Raw genomic sequence first — 24,108 nt, 5'->3', positions numbered from 1 at the left:
TAAAAAATTATTTGTAGTTATTAAAATGGACTATGATTCGGAGAAACATATCTAATTTTTCTTTTTTCTTTTTCTTAAATATATGTCATAAAATTTTAAAATATGTTGAAGAATCTGATGATAAAAACTGTGAGAAACATATCTAATCTTTCTTCTCTTTCTTAACCCAAATGGACAAAAAATGTTATGTGTATCTAAATCAGGTTTTATTGCACTAAATTTGTTAAGAAATTGTTTTTAGCTCCTGCATCTTTCGCCTAATTTATTTCAAATTTTATTAGAGCAATTACTAAAAGATTAAATAAATTTATCTCTGAAATAAAATATATTCATTTATCGAAGGGTTAAACCCTAGAAACATTGGGACATATATATATGCACTGTTCACGAAGGTGCATGTCTTGATAGGTACAGAATTTGGATTCAGAGTGTTTCGGCGCTTCGCTGAAAGTCACAGAAACTTGCGACCAGAGAAGAAACCATGGTCGTCACTCCTCTGTAACGAAATCATCGAGGAAATCTTGTCTCGTCTTCTCGTGAAACCTTTGATCCAATTCAAGTGTGTGTGCAAGTAATGGAACTCCTTCATTTCAGAACCCTATTTCATCAAATTGCACCTTAGCAAATCTGCTGCGAAGGACAATTTGGAACACCTTCAATTGATAAAAAATGTCTGCCTCGGATACATCCCTGAAATCCACATGGAATCGTGTGATGTAAGTTCGATATTCCATTCCCTACAGATTGAAACGTTCTTGTTCAATTTCGCAAACATGCCAGGTTACCATCTGGTCGGTTCATGTAATGGGTTGCACTGTGGGGTTAGCGAAATACCAGAAGGATACTGTGTTTGTTTCTGGAACAAGGCGACAAGGGTGATATCCAGAGAATCGCCAACGCCGTCTTTTTCCCCGGGCATCGGCCGTAGAACAATGTTTGGGTTTGGCTATGATCCGTCAAGTGACAAATACAAGGTTGTAGCAATTGCGTTGACTATGCTCTCACTTGACGTATCTGAAAAGACTGAGATGAAAGTTTATGGCGCAGGTGACTGTAGTTGGAGAAACCTTAAAGGTTTTCCTGTTCTTTGGACTTTAACTAAAGTTGGTGGAATGTATCTGAGTGGAACCCTTAATTGGGTTGTTATTATGGGAAAAGAAACCATTCATTCTAAAATCATAATTATTTTTGTTGACCTGGAGAAGGAGACTTGCAGATCACTGTTTCTTCCCGACGATTTTTGCTTTTTTGAAACAAATATTGGAGTTCTTAGAGACTCGCTGTGCGTTTGGCAAGATAGCAACACCCATCTTGGCTTGTGGCAGATTAGGGAGTTTGGAGATGACAAGTCTTGGATTCAATTAATAAATTTTAGTTATTTACATCTTAAGATTCGTCCTTATGAAGAAAAATCCATGATTTTACCATTGTGCATGTCTAATAACGGACACTTCTTCATGCTGAAATTCACTAGAAATGCTGATGATGAATACCTAACAATTCTGTATAACCAGGGGGATGGTAAGTCTCAAGTTTCTGTCGTTCCCTCAGATAGTTTCAGAACGTTGTTGTGGTGCAACCTCAAGATTTTTACCAAAAGTTTGGTCATACCTTATTGAAATTCTACCGATGTAAGTTCTTGATTACCCTATTTAATTGGCATCATCTAATTTCTGTCTTTTCAATTATATAATGATAATCTCGAACGCTTTGTCAGATGTTTAATTCTTTCACTTAATTATGTGAGATCTAATCTATATCATGTATTAACATATATTCTTCTCTTGGGTTGTGAATTACTACTAGAAATGTAGCATCTGGTAACCAATTTATTAGCATGTAAAGAAATATTGTGGATTCTAATAAAATGTCATTTGTTAACATTTATACAAATTGTTACTGTTGCCTGCTTCTCTTTTGTTATCACTACCATTATCAAATTAGTAAGCTGATATATCTGTGTTGGGCATCATATTACCTTCTGTGATAAAATTAGATATTAATTTCATTTATAAGAAAATTTAAGAAAAGAAGTAATGAAACCACTGCATGTGAATTCAAGGATTCATTCATCAGCATCTCAATCTTAATCTGTGCTATCTTTGTCTGATCTCTCCGACCTATGCTCTCTCTCTCTGTCTTTCTTTGACATGTTTTCTCTCCCTCTCTTTCTCCAAATGCGAGCTTCATCAATCTCTACGACACTAGATCTGAATATTTGTGCTATTTTTACTGTATGACTTTAGCTTTGAACGATTTCAACCTATAATCACAGGTTTTATACTTTTTGATATATATGTCGGTTTCCATTTTACATTTGCATTCGATCAAAGCAATCTTTTTTGTGATTTATTCTCGGTCATTCACCTCTTTCATTGCTTTGTAAGTTTTGAATCGTAATTACAGGATTTTAGTGAAATAGAAGTTAGATCATTCTACAGATCCTTGGTCATTTCATATTTCATTGATTCTTACTTCTACAATTTCATTCTACAGATCATTGGTCACAGGTTTTATACTTTCTGATATATATTTCTTGCATCGGCATGCTACATCTGTTAAACTTTGCTTAACCAACTTTCTAAGACTTTCAACTAACAAAGTTTTTTTTTGCAGGTACGGAGACAGAAAGAATGGTACATTATACTGTAGTATTTATGTCGCTAGTTCTTTAAATTGGAATATCATCATTGAGAAACAGATACTGATGCGTTGTTGTAACTGTGACAATTATTAGCACTATGGCTAATATATTTCAGACATAATTGACTTTATATATATGTTCAATTCAGTTATCAATTTATCAGGTTGCAACTGTTCCTTGGAAACGATACCTGGCTATAATACACATAGTCTAAACTCTTAACTGTTATAGTTGAATCCCTTAGATGCAATGTGATCTTGCTGGTCGAGTGCAACCTCGAGTTTCTTAGAGGTTGTATCAAAAACTGATACTTGACACAATGCCTCAATACCAATTAAGCTGAAATTATCCACCGACTTTGCAGGTGGTTATACACATAGATGGATTCTTAACTCTTAAGTTTATTTAATTTTCTAATATATTAAATTTTTCTTAACTCATATTATAGACTAATTAGTATACTATATTTTTTATTAGAGCAGTGTTACTAAATATATTGAAAAGATTGGAATTTATGTGACACATGTTCAACGCAATTATACACTAGCAACTTTCATAAAAGCATGCTGAACGAATTGGATTCAAGCCTATATATAAGAAGTTTTCTAATAAATCTCATTTGCTAAAATGATGTAAATAATATTTTCTAGTATTTTAAATCATGATCCAGTTATAGAAGCAGTTACTAGAAGGTAGATCAGTTACAATTTTCACCGGTCGGGCAAATTTCCATTACATTTTGTGTGACTCCAGATGCTTTCGTGGAACACGCATCCCGCGAGTCTCGCGTCGCCCTCCAGCCGAAGGGTAGGTTGCGACAGTGGTCATACTCATATCATTATCATTACATGCTAAGTCCTCATGGTTCATGATGAAGTCTGTATATAAAAATACTACATGCATGTATGTGTACATTATGGAAAAATACTGCCAACACCTTATGTTGGGGGAAATGTCTTGAAAATTATGACCAGGCCTTGCTTAAAGGTAGGTGTAGCTTTGGAGTGTCGATCACAAATGTTAAATTGAAAATTTTAGTTATGTAAATTTGAGTCTAGTTTATCTATTCAGGATAAATGTACCAAGTTACTTGCTTCAGGGAATAGAAGAGAAGACTGCCAACTTGAAAGGAAGTGAGAAGGCTCTAGTTGCACGGCATGAAGCTAGCAATGCTGTAGTAGGTACTGCAGTAGCAAACCTTCTTGCTGGACAGCCACATGTTGAGGTAAACCATGGAAAATGCTCTATTTTTGGCCATTAAATATGTCAATGCCATTGCAGATATGTGGATGATGCTTGGACCAAGTTACTTGTCTGCTTGAATTTTTGGATCTGTCACACTATTGAACTATAATTATTCTCAAATACTCTGATTGATGATTTGTTGTTCATACAGGCTCTGGTTATCAGACTCCTGGTTTAATGACTTGTGACCAAAATTGGTTAATTTCAATTTTTATTTTTTTATTTTTAGCTATAAATAGTGTTAGGTTAGTTTTTCACACTGACGGTGCCTTTTCTTTTCCTCATTTTTTCGTTTTTCTCATTCTCCTCTCAAAACCCTTTCTTTTCCCGCAGCCCACCAAACTTGTCTCAGAAAAACGACAATCTGGGACTTATTCACAGTTGGATCGTCGTGAAATTTGATAACCACGTTCGAAACCAAATTCTGAACATTCTCACCGTTGGGAATTGCAAAAGCATGTCGAAGCTAAGAGAAATACCCTTCGCACCGTACCTTTCTCTTTTCCCGCAGAAACCCAGAACGGTCTCAGTAAAACTACAATCCCGGTTTCGTTAACCATTGGATTTTCATTCAATTTGGATATGTTGTTCACAATTCAATTGTGCACACTTTCACTGTTTTGATTTGCGAAATAATATTCGTGGAGGGAGAAAATGGAATCACATGAAGACAATACAAGTGGAGACTTCAATTTCTTCTCCGTCTCTCTAACGTTTGGGAACTCTATCAGAGCAGTTGGAGGAAAAACTGAAGGAGAAGGAATCATTCATTCTGAAATCGTAATTATTTCTGTTCACCTGGAGAAGGAGACTTGCAGATCACTATTTCATCCCGACGATTTTTGCTTTTTTGATACAAATATTGGAGTTTTTAGAGACTCGCTGTGCGTTTGGCAAGATAGCAACACCCATCTTGGCTTGTGGCAGATGAGGAAGTTTCGAGATGACAAGTCTTGGATTCAATTAATAAATTTTAGTTATTTACATCTTAATATTCATCCTTATGAAGAAAAATCCATGATTTTACCATTGTGCATGTCTAACAATGGAGACTTCTTCATGCTGAAATTCACTAGAAATGCTGATGATGAATACCAAACAATTCTGTATAACCAGAGGGATGGTAAGTCTCAAGTTTTTGTCGTTCCCTCAGGTAGTTTCAGAACTTTGTTGTGGCGCAACCTCAAGATTTTTACCAAAAGTTTGGTCATACCTTATTGAAATTCTACATATGTGAGTTCTTGATTACCCTATTTAATTGATATCATCTAATTTCTGTCTTTTCAATTATATAATGGTAATCTCGAACGCTTTGTCAGATGTTTAATTCTTTGTCACTTAATTATGTGAGATCTAATCTATATCATGTATTAACATATATTCTTCTCTTGGGTTGTGAATTACTACTAGAAATGTAGAATCTGGTAACCAATTTATTTTATTAGCATGTATAGAAATATTGTGGATTCTAATAAAATGTCATTTGTTAACATTTATGCTACAAATTGTTATTGTTGCCTGCTTGTCTTTTGTTATCACTACCATTATCAAATTAGTAAGCTGATATATCTGTGTTGGGCATCATGTTGCATTCCTTGATAAAATTAGATATTAATATCATTTATAAGAAAATCAAAGAAAAGATGTAATGAAACCACTGCATGTGAATTCAAGGATTCATTCATCAGCATCTCAATCTTAGTCTGTGTTATCTTTGTCTGATCTCTTCAAACTATGCTCTCCCTCTCTGTCTTTCTTTGAAATTTTTTCTCTCCCTCCCTCTCTCCGAATGCGAGCTTCATCAATTTCTGCAACACTAGATCTGAATATTTGTGCTTTTTTTACTGTATGACTGTAGCTTTGAACGATTTCAACTTATAATCACAGGTTTTTTTATACTTTTTGATATATACGTCGGTTTCCATTTTGCATAGGCATTCGGTCTAACCAATATTTTTTGTGATTCATCCTTGGTCATTCACCTCTTTCATTGCTTTGTAAGTTTTGAATCGTGATTACTGGAATTAAGTGAAATAGAAGTTAGATCATTCTACATATCCTTGGTCATTTCATATTTCATTGATTCTTAATTCTACAATTTTATTGATTCATGATGCTACTACAATTTTAATAATTTTCTCAATGTTATGGTTGTTTTTGTCTTGCATCAGCATGCTACATTGTGTTATACTTTGCTTAACCAACTTCTCAGACTTCCAATTAATATCAATTTTTTTTTTTTTTTTGCAGATACGAGGACAGAACAAGAATGGTACATTAAACTGTAGTATTTATGTCATTAGTTCTTTAAATTAGTATATCATCATTGACAAATACATACTGATGTGTTGTTGTAACTGTGACAATTATATCGGCACTATGGCTAATATGTTTCAGGCATAATAGACTTTATATATATGTTCAAGTCAGTTGTCAATTTATCATGTTGCAACTGTTCCTTGGAAACGCTACCTGGCTATAATACACATAGTCTAAACTCTTAAGAGATTTTTGTTATAGCTGAATCCCTTAGATGCAATGTGATCTTGCTTGTCGAGTGCAACCTCAAGTTTCTTAGAGGTTGTATCAAAAACTGATACTTGACACAATGCCTCAATACCAATTAAGCTGAAATTCTCCACACACTTTGCAGGTGGTTATACACATAGATCTATTGTTAGGGTTATTTAATTTTCTAATATATCAAATATTTTCTATTAAATTTTACTTTACTCATATTATATATTAATTAGTATATTACTTTTTTATTAGAGCAATGCTACTAAATATATTGAAAGGATTGGAATTTATGTGACACCAGTAGAATACAATTATACACTAGCGACTTTCATAAAAGCATGCTGAATGAAATGGATTCAAGAAGACTCAAGCCTATATATAAGAAGTTTTCTAATGAATCTCATTTTCTAAAATGATGTAAATAGTAATTTCCAGTATTTTAAATCCTGATCCGATCCAGTTATAGAAGCAGTTACAATTTTCACCGGTCAGGCAAATTTTAGTTGTTGTCAGCCAAATTTCAGTTGCTGTCTGCTGAAATGGCTTCCAAAATTAGCTAAATCAGTGTAAAATATTCCTTCTCAAGACAATTTTCTTGACATTATTTTCAAAGCGTGATGAAGCATTTAGTTGATCCAATTGACAGATTCATGTGTCAACAAAATTTGCATGCCCCTATATATATATTTCATTTTAATTGTCGAACATTTCTCTAGTTTATTATCATAATAATTTTAATATGAAAAAGTTTCCCTATATTCTGTCTCTTCTCGCCTAACTAAAGATTTATTGAACATTTTTTTATCAGCAAATTTAAATTCTTGTTTCTATTTTTTTCATTCCAATTAAATTTGGAGAGCATTTTATTTATTATTTGTTTATAGTTTTTTTACTTCATTGTCATAATAGTTTAAAAACTTTGTAATTTTTTTTTACTGAAAAATTTCTTATTGTAAAACTTTTATGTAATTTAGTAAAAAAATTGCAAAATTTCCTCACTGTTACACAATTTTTTCCATCTACTCTATTAAATCAATTTACAAAACTATTTTTACGTAGTAATTATAAAATATATTATATTCTTAAATTATTATATACTCAAATAATAGTTTTTAGTAATTATAAAAAAACATTATTCTTTAGTTATTAAAATGGATATGATATAAAATAAATATAATTATTTTCCCAAACTAAATACTGTGCAGAGCACAGGCCCATAAATAGTGAGAAACATATCTAACTTTTCTTTTTTCTTTTTCTTAAATATATCTCGTAAAATTTTAAAATATGATGAAGAGTCTGATGACAAAAATTGTAAGAAACATATCTAATTTATCTTATTTTTCTTAATCCAAATGGACAAAAAAATGTTATGTGTATTTAACACAGGATTTATTCCACTAAATTTGTCCAGAAATCTGCGTTGTTTTTATCTCCTGCATCTTTCGCCTGATTTATTTCCAATTTTATAACAGCTTTTATTAAAAGATTAAATAAATTTATCTCTGAAATAAAATATATTCATTTATTGAAGGGTTAAACCCTAGCAACATTGGGACATATATATGTGGACTCTTCACTGAAAACCACAGAAACATGCGATCAGAGAAGAAACCACAGAAACATGCGATCAGAGAAGAAACCATGGTCGCCACTCCTCTGTGACGAACTCATCGAGGAAATCTTGTCTCGTCTTCCCGTGAAACCTTTGATCCAATTCAAGTGTGTGTGCAAGGGATGGAACTCCCTGATGTCAGATCCCTATTTCATCAAATTGCACCTTAGCAAATCTGCTGCGAAGGACGATTTGGAACACCTTCAACTGATGAAAAATGTCTGCCTCGGATCCATCCCTGAAATCCACATGGAATCGTGTGATGTAAGTTCGTTATTCCATTCCCTACAAATTGAAACGTTCTTGTTCAATTTCGCAAACATGCCAGGTTACCATCTGGTCGGTTCATGTAATGGGTTGCACTGTGGGGTTAGCGAAATACCAGAAGGATACCATGTTTGTTTCTGGAACAAGGCGACAAGGGTGATATCCAGAGAATCGCCAACGCTGTCTTTTTCCCCAGGCATTGGTCGTAGAACAATGTTTGGGTTTGGCTATGATCCGTCAAGTGACAAATACAAGGTTGTCGCAATTGCATTGACTATGCTTTCACTTGACGTATCTGAAAAGACTGAGATGAAAGTTTATGGCGCGGGTGACAGTAGTTGGAGAAACCTTAAAGGTTTTCCTGTTCTTTGGACTTTACCTAAAGTTGGTGGAGTGTATCTGACTGGAACCCTTAATTGGGTTGTTATTAAGGGAAAAGAAACCATTCATTCTGAAATCGTAATTATTTCTGTTGACCTGGAGAAGGAGACTTGCAGATCACTGTTTCTTCCCGACGATTTTTGCTGTTTTGATACAAATATTGGAGTTTTTAGAGACTCGTTGTGCGTTTGGCAAGATAGCAACACCCATCTTGGCTTGTGGCAGATGAAGAAGTTTGGAGATGACAAGTCTTGGATTCAATTAATAAATTTTAGTTATTTACATCTTAAAATTCGTCCTAATGAAGAAAAATCGATGATTTTACCATTGTGCATGTCTAACAATGGAGACTTCTTCATGCTAAAATTCACTAGAAATGCTGATGATGAATACCAAACAATTCTGTATAACCAGGGGGATGGTAAGTCTCAAGTTTATGTCGTTCCCTCAGGTAGTTTCAGAACTTTGTTGTGGCGCAACCTCAAGATTTTTACCAAAAGTTTGGTCATACCTTATTGAAATTCTACAGATGTGAGTTTTTGATTACCCTATTTAATTGGCATCATCTAATTTCTGTCTTTTCAATTATATAATGATAATCTCGAACGCTTTGTCAGATGTTTAATTCTTTGTCACTTAATTATGTGAGATCTAATCTATATCATGTATTAACATATATTCGTCTCTTGGGTTGTGAATTACTACTAGAAATGTAGCATCTGGTAACCAATTTATTTTATTAGCATGTATAGAAATATTGTGGATTCTAATAAAATGTCATTTGTTAACATTTGAATCCGAAATGTTCCTTCTCATTCACACGTGCACACAAACCACTTTTGAAGCCAAGGATGCACACACAAAGCCTTTTAGGGCATCATATTACATTCCTAGATAAAATTAGATATTAATTTCATTTATAATTAAATCTAAGAAAAGAAGTAATGAAACCACTGCATGTGAATTCAAGGATTCATTCATCAGCATCTCAATCTTAATCTGTGCTATCTTTGTCTGATCTCTCCAACCTATGCTCTCCCTCTCTGTCTTTTGTTGTCATGTTTTCTCTCCCTCCCTCTCTCCGAATGCGAGCTTCATCAATTTCTGCAACACTAGATCTGAATATATATTAGTGCTTTTTTTACTGTATGACTGTAGCTTTGAACGATTTCAACCTATAATCACAGGTTTTATACTTTTTGATATATACGTCGGTTTCCATTTTGCATAGGCATTCGGTCTAACCAATCTTTTTTGTGATTCATTCTCGGTCATTCACCTCTTTCATTGCTTTGCAAATTTTTAATCTTGATTACTGGAATTAAGTGAAATAGAAGTTAGATCATCCTACAAATCCTTGGTAATTTCATATTTCATTGATTCTTAATTCTACAATTTTATTGATTCATGATGCTACTTCAATTTTAATAATTTTCTCAATGTTATGGTTGTTTTTGTCTTGCATCAGTATGCTACATTTTGTTATACTTTGCTTAACCAACGTTCTCAAACTTCAATTAACATCAATTTTTTTTTGCAGGTACGAGGACAGAACAAGAATGGTACATTAAACTGTAGTATTTATGTCATTAGTTCTTTAAATAAGTATATCATCATTGAGAATACATACTGATGTGTTGTTGTAACTGTGACAATTATATCAGCACTATGGCTAATATGTTTCAGACATAATTGACTTTATATATATGTTCAATTCAGTTGTCAATTTATCAGGTTGCAACTGTTCCTTGGAAACGATACCTGGCTATAATACACATAGTCTAAACTCTTAAGAGATTTCTGTTATAGCTGAATCCCTTAGATGCAATGTGATCATGCTTGTCGAGTGCAACCTCGAGTTTCTTAGAGGTTGTATCAAAAACTGATAGTTGACACAATGTCTCAATACCAATTAAGCTGAAATTCTCCACACACTTTGCAGGTGGTTATACACATCGATGTATTGTAAGGGTTATTTAATTTTCTAATATATCAAATATTTTCTATTAAATTTTACTTTACTCATATGATATACTAATTAGTATATTATCTTTTTTATTAGAGCAATGCTACTAAATATATTGAAAAGATTGGAATTTATGTGACACCAGTACAATACATTTATACACTAGCAACTTTCATAAAAGCATGCTGAATGAAATGGATTCAAGATTACTCAAGCCTATATATAAGAAGTTTTCTGATGAATCTCATTTGCTAAAATGATGTAAATAGTAATTTCCAGTATTTTAAATCTTGATCCGATCCAGTTATAGAAGCAGTTACAATTTTCACCGGTCAGGCAAATTTTAGTTGTTGTCAACCAAATTGCAGTTGCTGTCTGCGGAAATGGCTTCCAAAATTAGCTAAGTCAGTGTAAAATTTCCCTTCTCAAGACAATCTGCTTGACATTATTTTGGAACCGTGCTGAAGCCTTTGGTTGATCCAATTGACAGATTCGTGTGTCAACAAAATTTGCATGCCCCGTGAGACCAAATAGCTGAACAAGTTCAGAAATTTGACGGAAAAAACATGGAATCTATTTGGGGTGTTCGTGGATTTGATTTGATCATTTTTGAAGGAAAAATCATCTAATTTATTCGCTTTAGATTTTTACTTTATCATCTAGCCAGTTTTGTTCAAAACTTTAATCCGATATAATTGGATCTAATTTGATGCGATTTGGATTGAATTGATTTTCTTTTTTAATCGTACTTTTATTTTTATTAGAAAATATTAAATATTAATGTAATATATATAATAAAAATTAATTTAAAATAATAAATATTTTATTTATATAACTATATTTATGCATCTTAACTCAAATAGTAAGTAATATGATAATTTTATAAATATATAAGAAATAAAAATATATTCATTTGTACAAGTTTGATTGGGATTGGATAGGTTTGAAAAATTAAATTGGAAATTCAATCCAATAAAAAAATTCAGTTTTTCAAGATTTTTATCCATTTGGTTTTATGTTTTCTCTGTTTTTTGTTTGGGGATCGATTTTTTTTTATTTTCATTGGATTGAATGGATTCACAAACATCGCTAGAATCTGGTCAAAAGAAAAGTGACTCTCATATGGAGACCGAGTGAATTACCATGCTTACTTGGCAATTTCTTTTGTCATGGCAAATGAACCACTAATAGACAAAATGTTGCCATGACGACCTCCTTTGAAAAATAGCATATCAACATCGTGATAGACGATCTCATGTCTCAGCTGCCTAAACAATTGGCATATATCATTAATCATATGGTTCACAACGAATTTCAGCATGTTAAAGAATTTGAGAATAGCTAGACGTGGGAAATTTGGAGAAAATTCTTGTAGTTAATCAGTACTTGCATGGGTATACAGACCTACTAAACCAAGGCCAAATGATTTTGGTAGGAAACTCATAGGTATCAGCAAACACTCAGGCATGATCTTTACCACAGTTTCAACCAATTGGCTTTTTGGCAGATTTGGTAGAACCTAGCCTGTCAAATTCAATTCAGGCAAGATTGATTCCACTAGTTCAGCCGAATTCAGGTCAACCAGTTTAGCTAAATTCAGTTAAGCTAGTTCAATCGATTTCAATTCAGTTAATTCAACTGAATTCGGGTCTGTTATTTCTGCTGAAGGCAGTTCAATTAATACAGCCGAATTCAGTGCAAGCAGGACCTCCTTGGATGGTTCAGCCCATATGATTCAAGTAAGGCAAACAACAATTCAGTTGTGTTATGCTCAGGCAAAGCAGGCTTTGCAAGTCCAACCAAATTTCACTCAACATGTTCCGCATAGCCATTCTTAGCCCAATCAAGTTCGTCCGCCAATACCAATCAATTGCCTGCTTGAATAGTTGTTTTGAGGTTGGGAGAGCGAGAACACCTGTTCGCGGTACAGGCTATTTTTGGGTTTTTTAATGTTCTTGTTTCTCATTGTATATGCTTGTGCACTTTTTGCATGTTTTATGCTTGGCTTGATTTTGATTATTGTATGCACTGCATGTGCACTTGACTTGAAGACTCTTTTGTACCGTTAATTCATAATAATGGAGGTATTTCTTATGTCGTGTAATTTCCTAAAAGAAGGCTCTAATAACTTGTATTCACATCCTTGGAGACACTTCGTTTATTTGAAAGCTTCAAGCATTTTTAAAACTTTTGATCTTTGAGGATCAGATCAGAGTCCTAGAATGTAACTTGAATAAAAAAGTTCATTGTAAACAGTTGAACCATTTGTTGCTAGAGAACTTCATTATCTTTGATTCACTGGGTTCACTGGAGCAGAGTTGGCTTTAACATTTTACAAAGTCTTCAAGCCATTGTTGACAATGAAATTAATATCCAGTAGATGATCAAATCTTTCAACATTTTTATCAGTACAAATATTGGCTTCATGTGAATATCTTTATATATATAAAGTACATGTGCGGGCATTTTTGTAAAATCAATTTTCCTTCCTTGTTTTAGTCTCTATTTTAGTAAAATTGCATCTCATATTTTCTTCAATAAAAAATGAAAATTATAAAAATTTATAAATATATGTGCTAATTAATGACAAATTTAAAAATTTGTTCTCTCTTTTCACAGCTGTTTAATTTTAATCCAATTTGTACGTAAGTTTCAAAATAGTTGTTAATCACTCGTATTCATGTCCTTGGAGTTACTTCTCTTAGTTGAAAGCTACTGGGCGCTTTTAACCTATCAACTTTTGAAATTTGTTTCTGCGGAAAGGTGTGGAGGGGGAAAAGCATATCTCTTGGATCAATTGGGAAAAAAAGAAATTGTCTTGAGAAAGAGAAGGGAGGGCTAGGAGTAAAGGATGTTGCATTGCTCATGGCATAAATTGCTTGCAAAATGAAAATAAGGAAAATAATTAAGGATGACGGGAGTCATGGTTTTAAATAGAGGTCAACAACCCTAATTGGGGCCACATCAATCGCATTTTTTTGCTATTGCTCGCAATGTAAAACCACAACCGCAATTAAAAACCATGACAGAAGTCTTTGGTGCAGTGTTGTTGAATCAAAGTATGGGGGTTGAAGGGGATTCGGAAATTCAGATGTTGTGAAGAAAGCCTCCCTTTGGTGGAGAGATTTGGCAAAGGTATGTGGTGGTGAGGATTCAACTTTATTAACGTAGAATATTGGAGGCTAGGGAGTTGTAGGGATGCTAAATTCCGACTTGATTCCCTTAACCCGTGGATTGAAAATTAGTGTTGAGAATTCTAGAGCTTTTGCTTCCCGGAGATTGTCTGGGAACATCAGAAAGGATATTTCAGATATTACTCAAATTGGTTTCACAAACAATTTGGGAAAATGTTTGGGATTCAAAATGTTCCAAGGAAGGCCGAGAAGAGACGATTATTTGGAGATCATTGATAAGGTGGACTCGCCATTGCAAACTCAGTTTTCTCCTTGCCCATGGAATGCACATTGTTGGAATAGTATTAAAAAAAATTCAAGTCTCACATTAACAAAAGATAGTGTGTCAAAATCAAATCCTAAGAGGGGCATGTTACCCAACCAGAGAAATATGGCGGCTTTGGTGTTCGTATAGCAACAAACCAAAGCTGTCATATTGGATTGGATTTGGAAGACTAAAATGCCAGCTAGCTGTATGCATTTTTTTATGGCAGATATGCCATGTTGTTCTTCCAACTAGCTAGATCAATTCTCTATGACAGACAGGTTATTGATTCTAGCACTTGTTTGGGTTGCATTAATGCTACAGAGGAAACCAAAATGCCCGTGATGCTTGGAGAAATATTAAGCTGAATATAACTCCTCCTCTCTGATTCTAATATATAGCTTCCTGGTAGCATTAGCAAGTCATGAAATATGGCTTGATCTTTATGGCAACCCCGTTGGCTCTTTTTGCATTAAACATTGATGGTAGCATGATATGCAAGTACCTTGTTTTATCCCCTTTCTTCATCAGATATATCTTATCCCGTGGAAAAATTCCACTTTGGTGTCATTTGCATGCTAGAGTTTCACAATTTTGTTCATACTGGACCTTTGATGTTTTGCTCATCAGTTGCTGTGAGTGAAATCATGGCTTGTGCTGTTTTATACTCACATTGATGTTTTCATCTTATGTTTCTCGGCAGAAACAATTTGAAGAGCTACGCAAAAAATATGTAAGGGGCCTGATCTTTCCATTACATTTTGTGTGACTCCAGATGATATTGATTGCCCTTATGCTCGATCTTTGATCAGCTTACAGGTTATTACTCAAAACCTGATTTTAGTGGTCATACTTATATCATTATCATTACATGCTAAGTCCTCATGGTTCATGATGAAGTCTGTATATAAAAATACTGCATGCTTGTATGTGTACATTATGGAAAAATACTACCAACACCTTATGTTGGGGGAAATGTCTTAAAAATTATGACCAGGCCTTGCTTAAAGGTAGGTGTAGCTTTGGAGTGTCGATCACAAATGTTAAATTGAAAATTTTAGTTATGTAAATTTGAGTCTAGTTTATCTATTATGGATAAATATACCAAGTTACTTGCTTCAGGGAATAGAAGAGAAGACTGCCAAGTTGAAAGGAAGTGAGAAGGCTCTAGTTGCACGGCATGAAGCTAGTCATGCTGTAGTAGGTACTGCAGTAGCAAACCTTCTTGCTGGACAGCCACATGTTGAGGTAAACCATGGAAAATGCTCTATTTTTGGCCATTAAATATGTCAATGCCATTGCAGATATGTGGATGATGCTTGGACCAAGTTACTTGTCTGCTTGAATTTTTGAATTTGTCACACTATTGAACTATAATTATTCTCAAATACTCTGATTGATGATTTGTAGTTCATACAGGCTCTGGTTATCAGACTCCTGGTTTAATGACTTGTGACCAAAATTGGTTAATTTCAGTTTTTATTTTTTTATTTTTAGGTGTGGACTTTGGAATATCTTATTTTAGAATTTATTGATCTTGTTTTATGGTGGGAAATTAAAGAAAAGTATAAATCTGTTATGTGTGATATTCAACGATAATAAAACAAGTAATAAATCAAATATTCTGTTCCATTTTGTAAATACACTAGTGCTTTATGGATGTGCCTCTTGACACTCCCACTAGTCCCGCTGCTCTAACAATTTTTTTATCCTCAAAATACCCTTCAATGAATACTTGTTCCTTATTTCTTGTCTAACAAGTAATTGTTATATTTACGCTGATTCCTTATGATTAAAAATAATGATTTGTTAATTTAAAAACCATTTTATTGTTTTTTAATTCCTAATTAACCTCACTTATGTGATTTTTTTTTCTCTTTTCATTTTTGTTTTCTTTCCATTACTATATAAGACACAGTAAATTCAGGTTTTCAATAATAAAAACTGAAGAATATATTCCTTCATGAAGGATAAGTTGAAGTTTCCTCCACAAGATTTCTTTAAAGAATATACTTATTGTATATATATACTTTAGAAGTGTGGTTCTACTGGTAGATAAGAAAATTAAAATTGTATTAATTTGAAGGGCTAATCTTACTGTTTTGGAGGGTCTTGGTGCTCATTTAGAAGGTAACTGTACGTGCTGTATTTTATATTTGGTGATTGGTGGAATGTTTGTGTTGATTGCCAAAAAATTAATAGTGAATACTTGCAATTTTTAAAACTTAAATAAATGGTTAGTATCTATGTTTAGGGATAAGGCTTAACTATAAAATAGAAGGTCTTATATGTAGTATGTCATACTTATATACTGTTGCCACCAATATTTTCATAGTTTTCTTGTTAGCATGTCAATTTCTTTTGTTGTTATGTACATTTTGTACTGTATTAATTAAATTCCTATGCGTGTAATGTATGATATTCTATTCCAAGGTTGGATTTTATACATGAAAAGCCAGTAACTAAATGATGAATATCCTTAAGTTTGCATCATTTATTTTCCGCCTTCTTGCAAACTATGTCTAAATGAAATTAAAAGCTCTTTTTTCTTTCTATGCATTTATTACAATTCTTTCTCAATTATGACAAGTACATATATAATAATTTTGAATGATTTTTGTTCACCAATTTTTTGTGCATATAGTTAAAGTAATATTTAAATTTTGATAATTGTTTTTATATTTACATGCAACGTAAGTTGATAAATTAAGCTTATATGTATATATATTTATTCGATGTTAATTTTTTTGTTTTTATAGAAATATTATCTATATTTGATATTAAGAAGTTCTGGCAAAGTAAAATAATTAAGATTAGCGTATCATCAGAAATTAAAATAATCTTCATATATAATTTAATTTAAAATTTCATTTGAATTTTTTAATATTATTGCATGGTATAATTAGGGGGAAAATGTGACTTTCTTTTAAGTTTTAAGATTTTTTTCACCAAATCAATCATGAATTTAAAATTAATTTTATTGAGTTACAAAATATCATCATGTTGGGAAGAGAGACGATTTTTATCAAATATGATTTGTAAATTCTATAGTCAATTATGGTGAGTTTTTATTTGATAAAAAATATTACTGTATGTTTTTATAATTTTTTTTTAAATTCTAAGAGTGTAATTAGAAAAATTATCTTAAATTCTATAGATTCTAAGTCGACTTTTGGAAAAACCATCTTAGGCAGGGTTTAGAGAAATTTGTAGGGATCACCATGGATGCTTTCTTGTGGGGTCTTATGATAATAAACTAGAGAAAGCTTTAAATTCTAAAATGAATCAAATCATTATTGTTCTAACTTTCATTTGTGAAATGTTGTCAAAATGTTAAACAACTAAGAAGCAAATTAAAGTTAGACTCAGACCTCAAATTTGCAAAAGAAAGATTCGAAAGAATTGAAAGTTTTGAAGAGGCAATATGCGGCACTACCAAAACAAGAAAAATTTAGCATTTACCAGCAGTAATTGTTATTAGCTTTTGTTTATTTGATTTGGGTAATATAGATAGCTACCAGGATAAGCAGGATTTTATTACAAAAGATTTATCTATTGAAGTTTAATTTATTTTTCTTTAAATAATTTAATTTATATAAAATAATTACGCATCATCTTTCTTGTTTTTCGTACTTTAGAATTTCATACCGTATAGCAGTATTGTTATGAGAAAACATATTAACATCTAAATTGTTAAACATTAAAAACATGTACACATGTATGAACTTTTTGCGTGAAAGTATATTGATATTTGAATTGCTAAGATATATATATATATATATATATATATATATATATATATATATATATATATATTTCATTTTAATTATCGAACCTTTCTCTAGTTTATAATCATAATAATATTCTGTCTCTTCTCGCCTAACTAAAGATTTATTGAAGATTGTTTTATCAGCAAATTTAAATTCTTGTTTCTATTTTTTTCATTCCAATTAAATTTGGGGAGCATTTTATTTATTATTTGTTTATAGTTTTTTTACTTCATTGTCATAATATTTTAAAAACTTTATAATATGTTTTTTTACTGAAAAATTTCTTATTGTAAAACTTTTATGTAATTTAGTAAAAAAATTGCAAAATTTCCTCACTGTTACGCAATTTTTTCCATCTACTCTATTAATTAAATTTACAAAACTATTTTTACGTAGTAATTATAAAATATATTATATTCTTAAATTATTATATACTCAAATAATAGTTTTTAGTAACTATAAAAAAACATTATTCTTTAGTTATTAAAATGGATATAATATAAAATAAATATAATTATTTTCCCAAACTAAATACTGTGCAGAGCACAGACCTATAAATATTGAGAAACATATCTAACTTTTTTTTTTCCTTTTTCTTAAATATATCTCGTAAAATTTTAAAATATGTTGAAGAGTCTGATGACAAAAATTGTAATAAACATATCTAATTTTTCTTATTTTTATTACTCCAAATGGACAAAAAAATGTTAAACCCTAGCAACATTGGGACATATATATGTGGACTGTTCATTGAAAACCACAGAAACATGCGATCAGAGAAGAAACCACAAAAACATGTGATCAGAGAAGAAATCATGTTCGCCACTCCTCTGTGACGAACTCATCAAGGAAATCTTGTCTCGTCTTCCCGTGAAACCTTTGATCCAATTCAAGTGTGTGTACAAGGGATGGAACTCCCTGATGTTAGATCCCTATTTCATCAAATTGCACCTTAACAAATCTGCTGCGAAGGACGATTTGGAACACCTTCAACTGATGAAAAATGTCTGCCTCGGATCCATCCCTGAAATCCACATGGAATCGTGTGATGTAAGTTCATTATTCCATTCCCTACAAATTGAAACGTTCTTGTTCAATTTCGCAAATATGCCAGATTACCATCTGGTCGGTTCATGTAATGGGTTGCACTGTGGGGTTAGCGAAATACCAGAAGGATACCGTGTTTGTTTATGGAACAAGGAGACAAGGGTGATATCCAGAGAATTGCCAACGCTGTCTTTTTCCCCGGGCATTGGTCGTAGAACAATGTTTGGATTTGGCTATGATCCGTCAAGTGACAAATACAAGGTTGTAGCAATTGCATTGACTATGCTTTCACTTGACGTATCTGAAAAGACTGAGATGAAAGTTTATGGCGCGGGTGACAGTAGTTGGAGAAACCTTAAAGGTTTTCCTGTTCTTTGGACTTTACCTAAAGTTGGTGGAGTGTATCTGAGTGGAACCCTTAATTGGGTTGTTATTAAGGGAAAAGAAACCATTCATTCTGAAATCGTAATTATTTCTGTTGACCTGGAGAAGGAGACTTGCAGATCACTGTTTCTTCCCGACGATTTTTGCTTTTTTGATACAAATATTGGAGTTTTTAGAGACTCGCTATGCGTTTGACAAGATAGCAACACCCATCTTGGCTTGTGGCAGATGAAGAAGTTTGGAGATGACAAGTCTTGGATTCAATTAATAAATTTTAGTTATTTACATCTTAATATTCGTCCTAATGAAGAAAAATCGATGATTTTACCATTGTGCATGTCTAACAATGGAGACTTCTTCATGCTGAAATTCACTAGAAATGCTGATGATGAATACCAAACAATTCTGTATAACCAGGGGGATGGTAAGTCTCAAGTTTCTGTCGTTCCCTCAGGTAGTTTCAGAACTTTGTTGTGGCGCAACCTCAAGATTTTTACCAAAAGTTTGGTCATACCTTATTGAAATTCTACAGATGTGAGTTCTTGATTACCCTATTTAATTGGCATCATCTAATTTCTGTCTTTTCAATTATATAATGATAATCTCGAACGCTTTGTCAGATGTTTAATTCTTTGTCACTTAATTATGTGAGATCTAATCTATATCATGTATTAAGATATATTCTTCTCTTGGGTTGTGAATTACTACTAGAAATGTAGCATCTGGTAACCAATTTATTTTATTAGCATGTATAGAAATATTGTGGATTCTAATAAAATGTCATTTGTTAACATTTATACTACAAATTGTTACTGTTGCCTGCTTGTCTTTTGTTATCACTACCATTATCAAATTAGTAAGCTGATATATCTGTGTTGGGCATCATATTACATTCCTAGATAAAATTAGATATTAATTTCATTTATAATTAAATCTAAGAAAAGAAGTAATGAAACCACTGCATGTGAATTCAAGGATTCATTCATCAGCATCTCAATCTTAATCTGTGCTATCTTTGTCTGATCTCTCCGACCTATGCTCTCTCTCTCTGTCTTTCTTTGACATGTTTTCTCTCCCTCTCTTTCTCCAAATGCGAGCTTCATCAATCTCTGCGACACTAGATCTGAATATTTGTGCTATTTTTACTGTATGACTTTAGCTTTGAACGATTTCAACCTATAATCACAGGTTTTATACTTTTTGATATATATGTCGGTTTCCATTTTGCATAGGCATTCGATCAAAGCAATATTTTTTGTGATTTATTCTCGGTCATTCACCTCTTTCATTGCTTTGTAAGTTTTGAATCGTAATTACAGGATTTTAGTGAAATAGAAGTTAGATCATTCTACAGATCCTTGGTCATTTCATATTTCATTGATTCTTACTTCTACAATTTCATTCTACAGATCATTGGTCACAGGTTTTATACTTTCTGATATATATTTCTTGCATCTGTTAAACTTTGCTTAACCAACTTTCTAAGACTTTCAACTAACAAAGTTTTTTTTTTGCAGGTACGGAGACAGAAAGAATGGTACATTATACTGTAGTATTTATGTCGCTAGTTCTTTAAATTGGAATATCATCATTGAGAAACAGATACTGATGCGTTGTTGTAACTGTGACAATTATTAGCACCATGGCTAATATATTTCAGACATAATTGACTTTATATATATGTTCAATTCAGTTGTCAATTTATCAGGTTGCAACTGTTCCTTGGAAACGATACCTGGCTATAATACACATAGTCTAAACTCTTAAGAGATTTCTGTTATAGCTGAATCCCTTAGATGCAATGTGATCTTGCTGGTCGAGTGCAACCTCGAGTTTCTTAGAGGTTGTATCAAAAACAGATACTTGACACAATGCCTCAATACCAATTAAGCTGAAATTCTCCACCGACTTTGCAGGTGGTTATACACATAGATGTATTCTTAACGCTTAAGTTTATTTAATTTTCTAATATATTAAATTTTTCTTAACTCATATTATAGACTAATTAGTATACTATCTTTTTTATTAGAGCAGTGCTACTAAATATATTGAAAAGATTGGAATTTATGTGACACCAGTACAACGCAATTATACACTAGCAACTTTCATAAAAGCATGCTGAACGAATTGGATTCAAGCCTATATATAAGAAGTTTTCTAATAAATGTCATTTGCTAAAATGATGTAAATAATAATTTCTAGTATTTTAAATCATGATCCAGTTATAGAAGCAGTTACTAGAAGATAGATCAGTTACAATTTTCACCGGTCAGGCAAATTTCCATTACTTTTTGTGTGACTCCAGATGATATTGATTGTCCCTATGCTCGATCCTTGATCAGCTTACAGGTTATGACTCAAAACCTGATTTTAGTGGTTGTCATACCCTAATTTCGTCCGGGGACCTTTGCTTGATGACATGCGACCCTTCTTTGGTCCTTGTGAGGTGCTTGGCATCCATCATTAGACAATTTGTGAAATTCCAGGACATGCCGAAAAACCAAAAAAAATATTGATGCACAATCCGTAAGTTCCCGTAACACACCGGGAATCAGATGGAAGCATCGTTGCATAATTAAGTGAGGTTCCGTAACATTCCGTAAGTCAAAAGGGGGATGATTATGTAATCCGCAAGGTTCCGTAACATTACGGAAAGAAAACAAGTATCGTTACGAAATTCGTAAGTTTCCGTAACTTTACGAAAAAAGAATCACCAAAAAAAAAAAGCAGAGGGGGGTGTACTTAGTAAAAATGGGGGTGCAAATAGCACCCAGGCCCACTTGGGCCCTCAAGAATATTCCTCCAGAAGGCTGTTGCTTCTGGAGGAAGCAACCTGGCTCGCCTGGGCGAGCTGGGCGACAACCACCTCCCCTATTTTGCTATAAATAGGGGAGGAAGTGAAGAAGAAAAGGGTTCAGCTCCTTTGACACTTCTCTCTCTTTCGAATTTGCTTGGAAAAATTGTTTCCGTGAAGAAAATCTAAGCTGAGGCGCTTCCGAAACGTTTCCGTAACGTGTGAGGAATTTCGCAAAGGTTTCAACCGTTCTTCGACGTTCTTCATTCGTTCTTCATCGTTCTTCGATCTTCAACGGGTAAGTACCTCGAACCAAGCTTTTCGATTCATTCTATGTACCCGTAGTGGTCCACATTGTGTTTCGTGCATTTTTATTCTCGTTTTGTTTACTTTTTATACCCCCTGTTGACGTGCTTAAGCCATTTTACTTAAGTCATTTCTCGCTTAACTTAAAAATGAAATCAATTTCCACCGAACGTTTGAATTGTATTATCCGTTAACTTCGGTTAAAATGAATTCCGACCGTTCGGTCGTGCCGTAACCACGTTGGAAATCAAAAAGAGGTAAAAAATAATATAATAATAAAAAAAAACATCTTTTAGCAAAATAAAGCGGAAAATCAATCAGACGTTTTCTCTTTGGGATTTCTCATTCTTAATCGAATTGATTAATAACTAAAGTGAAACTAAGGCTAAAATCAACTCGCCTAGTCAAGCTCGTCCATAAACAATAGGTTTTTGAAGTTTGTCATTTCAATTTCTCACTAAGTAAAATGGATCATTTTTAAGGTCCAACGCCTTAAAATGATCACCTCTTAAAGTAAAAAAGAATCACTTGATAAGCAAGAACTACGTAGGTCTGATTTCCTCATCACAATTGAGGATACGTAGGAGCAAAAGCCCCGCTTTTGTCGACCACCCCAAGAGATCGTTAATGGTCCAATGCCTTAACGTTTCTCTCCTTTCAAAAACAAGAGATCATTAATGGTCCAATGCCTTAACGTTTCTCTCCTTTCAAAAACAAGAGATCGTTAATGGTCCAACGCCTTAACGTTTCTCATCTTTCAAAATCAAAAGACCGTTTAATGGTCCAACACCTTAAATGACCTTTTGTTCAATAAAAACGTACTTTGCAAAAAAGACAAAAACAACTTAAACAAACACTTTGTTCCGAAAGAACTACGTAGGTTTGATTTTCTCATCCCAAATTGAGGAATACGTAGGAGCAAAGGGAAACACCCTTGTCGACCTCAAAAAAGGAAAAATATAAAAAGGATATAAGGACATAAAAGGGAACGTAAAAATCAAAGTCATGTTTGCACATTCGATTAAAGGCTGCCGTCCCTTGGGACGGACGTGTGGGGTGCTAATACCTTCCCCGTGCGTAAATACAACTCCCGAACCTTTCACTTAAAAGTTCGTAGATCGCGTCTTTTCCGGTTTTTCCGACGTTTTCCTCAAATAAACGTTGGTGGCGACTCCGCGCGTATTCCTTTCGTGGAACACGCATCCCGCGAGTCTCGCGTCGCCCTCCAGCCGAAGGGTAGGTTGCGACAGTGGTCATACTCATATCATTATCATTACATGCTAAGTCCTCATGGTTCATGATGAAGTCTGTATATAAAAATACTACATGCATGTATGTGTACATTATGGAAAAATACTGCCAACACCTTATGTTGGGGGAAATGTCTTAAAAATTATGACCAGGCCTTGCTTAAAGGTAGGTGTAGCTTTGGAGTGTCGATCACAAATGTTAAATTGAAAATTTTAGTTATGTAAATTTGAGTCTAGTTTATCTATTATGGATAAATGTACCAAGTTACTTGCTTCAGGGAATAGAAGAGAAGACTGCCAAGTTGAAAGGAAGTGAGAAGGCTCTAGTTGCACGGCATGAAGCTAGTCATGCTGTAGTAGGTACTGCAGTAGCAAACCTTCTTGCTGGACAGCCACATGTTGAGGTAAACCATGGAAAATGCTCTATTTTTGGCCATTAAATATGTCAATGCCATTGCAGATATGTGGATGATGCTTGGAC

At 33.3% G+C, this 24,108-nt stretch overlaps 2 protein-coding genes across 2 annotated transcripts; both read left to right on the top strand.

The window, feature by feature from the left end:
- Window positions 1-8,033: 8,033 nt before the first annotated feature.
- Window positions 8,034-15,522, top strand: LOC106798010 (F-box/kelch-repeat protein At3g23880). Its single transcript, XM_041011802.1, has 4 exons — window positions 8,034-9,093; window positions 14,852-14,895; window positions 15,199-15,324; window positions 15,487-15,522. The coding sequence occupies exons 1-4, from the start codon at window positions 8,034-8,036 to the stop codon at window positions 15,520-15,522; spliced, it is 1,266 nt and encodes a 421-aa protein (XP_040867736.1).
- A 3,431-nt stretch (window positions 15,523-18,953) lies between these two features.
- Window positions 18,954-19,472, top strand: LOC102665920 (F-box/kelch-repeat protein At3g23880). Its single transcript, XM_006603363.1, has one exon. The coding sequence runs from the start codon at window positions 18,954-18,956 to the stop codon at window positions 19,470-19,472; it is 519 nt and encodes a 172-aa protein (XP_006603426.1).
- The last annotated feature ends 4,636 nt before the right edge of the window (window positions 19,473-24,108 follow it).

This window comes from Glycine max, chromosome 18 (genome assembly GCF_000004515.6).
Source record: "Glycine max cultivar Williams 82 chromosome 18, Glycine_max_v4.0, whole genome shotgun sequence".
In the NCBI taxonomy this organism is placed as follows: domain Eukaryota; kingdom Viridiplantae; phylum Streptophyta; class Magnoliopsida; order Fabales; family Fabaceae; genus Glycine; species Glycine max.
Note: the sequence above shows the minus strand (reverse complement) of the source record. Positions and strands in the feature narration are given on the sequence as shown.

Excerpts from the sequence above, each read along its gene's own strand:
- LOC106798010 (XM_041011802.1), top strand. The coding sequence starts at position 8,034 with ATGCGATCAGAGAAGAAACCATGGTCGCCACTCCTCTGTGACGAACTC. Across the intron at positions 14,896-15,198 it reads GATCTTTGATCAGCTTACAG|GGAATAGAAGAGAAGACTGC; the intron begins GTTATTACTCAA and ends TACTTGCTTCAG. Across the intron at positions 15,325-15,486 it reads CTGGACAGCCACATGTTGAG|TTCATACAGGCTCTGGTTAT; the intron begins GTAAACCATGGA and ends GATGATTTGTAG.
- LOC102665920 (XM_006603363.1), top strand. The coding sequence starts at position 18,954 with ATGCCAGATTACCATCTGGTCGGTTCATGTAATGGGTTGCACTGTGGG.